Here is a 2,594-nt window from a genome sequence, read left to right on the forward strand (position 1 = left end):
CGGTGTTACATGGGAGCGACGTGTCGCCCCCAACACCGCCCGCGCGGCCGCATTCTGGACCAGCTGGAGCCTCCGGATGCTCCCCATGGGGAGCCCCATGTAAAGAGCGTTACAGTAGTCCAGGCGAGAGGTGACGAGAGCCTGAGTGACTGTGCGCAAAGCGTCCCGGTCCAGAAAGGGGCGCAACTGGTAGATCAGGTGCCAATGTCAATGCTGTAAATACTGTATATTCTTGCTTTGACAAAATATGCAGAACTGTCTGGTATTTTTAGAGTTAATTCAGTTGATGGTGGTGGGGAGGAGAAAGATAGGACTGCGGGCACCGGAAGAGAACCTCTGCCCTTCCACCTGATAGGAGAACATGATATATGACAGCAAATTTAGGGAGGGAACATGCTGGTAAATTAATTGCTCAGAGGAAGAGAATTTTAGACCTTAGCATCAACTTCGTTGTGCCTGTGCCGACATTTTGTAACAATAAATTACTTTTAGGAAAATCAATGCCCGGAAGTTCTTTGAAGTGTTTCATTAGCCGGAACCATAACAGCCAAAGTTGCGGGAGAAAAAAAAAGCGCAAATCGTTTCGGAAGCGTGATCTCGTTTAACGGCCCAACATGCAAAAAAAAAAAGAAAGACGAAGGAGTCACGTTTGGAAAACTCCTGCGAACTGGTTGCCTGCAAAATTGCTGGGAGATTAGAAGCCGGAAGAAGCAAAAGAAATGGACTAGCGCCTTTTTGAGATTGACAAGCGTACGCAATAATTTTTTTAAAAATGGAGATAGAACTAAGCTTTAATTGCAAAGGAACATTTGAAGGGACAGGAGACAAATGAAGATGGAAGAAAATGTACTAAAAAGGGAGACAGAATAAGCTTTAGTTGCAAAGGAACGGTCCGAAGGGACAGGAGACAAATGAAGATGGAAGAAAATGTACTAAATAATCTTTTTACCAACCAGGACACCTTTTCCTTCCTCTGGATTCGGGTATTTGACGGTGGGAAACTCCGGATCGGGGTCCTTCTGCTCGGGCACAGCAATCGGAGGGCTGAAGTCAAAAGCCTTGAAGGCAGACTGCACAAACTCATGGCCGACACCGTGCACAGAGGTGTGAACAAATTTCAACTTGGTCTCCTTGTTTATATCCCTAAAATCAAGTAACATGAGTGACATTCAGCTGGTGGCAGATTCTCTGCCGTGAGGAACAAAAAAAAAAAGAGGGGGAAACTAATCAAGGGGAGAAGCAACCTAGAACGGAAGAGAAACTTCCTAACAGTTAGAACAATTAACCGGTGGAACAACTTGCCACTAGGAGTTGTGAATGCTCCAACACTGGAAGTGTTTAAGAAGAGACTGGACAGCTGTTTATCTGAAAGGGTATAGGGCAGGGGTAGGCAACCTTGGCTCTTTTATGGCTCGTGGACTTCAACTCCCAGAATTCCTGAGCCAGCCTGGCTCAGCTTGGAAACCTCTCTCTTTCCCCTCAGCATGGCTGGCTCAGGAATTCTGGGAGTTGTGAAGTCCACCAGTCATAAAAGAGCCAAGATGGCCTACCTCTGGTATAGGGTTTCCTGCCTGAGCAGGGGATTGGACTAGATGACCTCCTCAGTTAAGTGGAATTAAAGAAAGCCCACTCACCTGTGATAACAGTGCCTCTGTATATCTTTGAAGTAATGCTGGTTAACCGTTGCAAAAGTATTGTGGAGAAAAGGGCTTTGGTCAACAAGGGTGTCCTCCCAAGCTTGAGGCCACGGTTCCAGGTTCTCGTTAATGGCCTCAGCAATTCCTCTGTCGTGCGGACCGATGATCTGGGAGCCATTTTCCCAATAGACCTGAAGGCCGCAGTGAGATATCAGCAAAGGTTTATTTTTTAATCGTTATTAGCAGACGTTTCGGCTTGAGCTGTGTTATTTAAATTCACCCTAATATCCCTGGAATTAACTGAAAGTCTGTCTATCTATCTATCTATCTATCTATCTATCTATCTATCTATCTATCTATCTATCTATCTATCTATCTTTATCTATCTATCTTTATCTATCTATCTTCTATCATATCTATCTATCTAGAGCTGTGTTATTTAAATTCACCCTAATATACCTGGAATTAATTGAAAGGCTGGCTATCTATCTATCTATCTATCTATCTATCTATCTATCTATCTATCTATCTATCTATCTATCTATCTATCTATCTATCTATCTCTTCTATCATATTTATTTATTTATTTTATTTATTTTTGAACTTATATGCCGCCCTTCTCCCCATGGGACTCAGGGCGGCTCACAGCATATTAAAACAATATAAAACATTATCCCCAATAAAAACCAATTAAAAACAAATATTTGTCGCTGTGTCTTATTAAAATCATTAAAATTGTCCCTATTTAGAATTCACCCTAGGCCAGACCCGCTTGCTGAAAAAGCCATGTCTTGAGGGCGCGGCGGAAAGCTAGGAGATCCGGAATCGTCCGGATCTCGGGGGGTAGTTCGTTCCAGAGGGTGGGGGCACCCACAGAGAAGGCCCTCCCCCTGGGGGTCGCCAGCCGACACTGCTTGGCCGACGGCACTCTGAGGAGGCCCGCTCTGTGGGAGCGTA

The 2,594-nt window shown here is 44.6% G+C and overlaps 1 protein-coding gene across 1 annotated transcript in view; it reads right to left on the minus strand.

Moving 5' to 3' along the window:
* Positions 1 to 2,594, minus strand: part of LOC107298383 (phosphoglucomutase-2-like) — a gene marked incomplete at both ends in the record, with an annotated part of 27,903 nt that overhangs the window by 7,416 nt on the left and 17,893 nt on the right. Inside the window, 2 exons of the mRNA XM_015827758.2 lie at positions 950 to 1,143; positions 1,635 to 1,828. Of these exons, the coding sequence (XP_015683244.2) occupies positions 950 to 1,143; positions 1,635 to 1,828 (388 nt within the window). The remainder of the gene's footprint in view (positions 1 to 949; positions 1,144 to 1,634; positions 1,829 to 2,594) is intronic.

The sequence above is a fragment of the Protobothrops mucrosquamatus genome, unplaced genomic scaffold (assembly GCF_001527695.2).
Source record: "Protobothrops mucrosquamatus isolate PMUCROS unplaced genomic scaffold, P.Mucros_1.0 scaffold3932, whole genome shotgun sequence".
Taxonomy (NCBI): Eukaryota; Metazoa; Chordata; class Lepidosauria; order Squamata; family Viperidae; genus Protobothrops; species Protobothrops mucrosquamatus.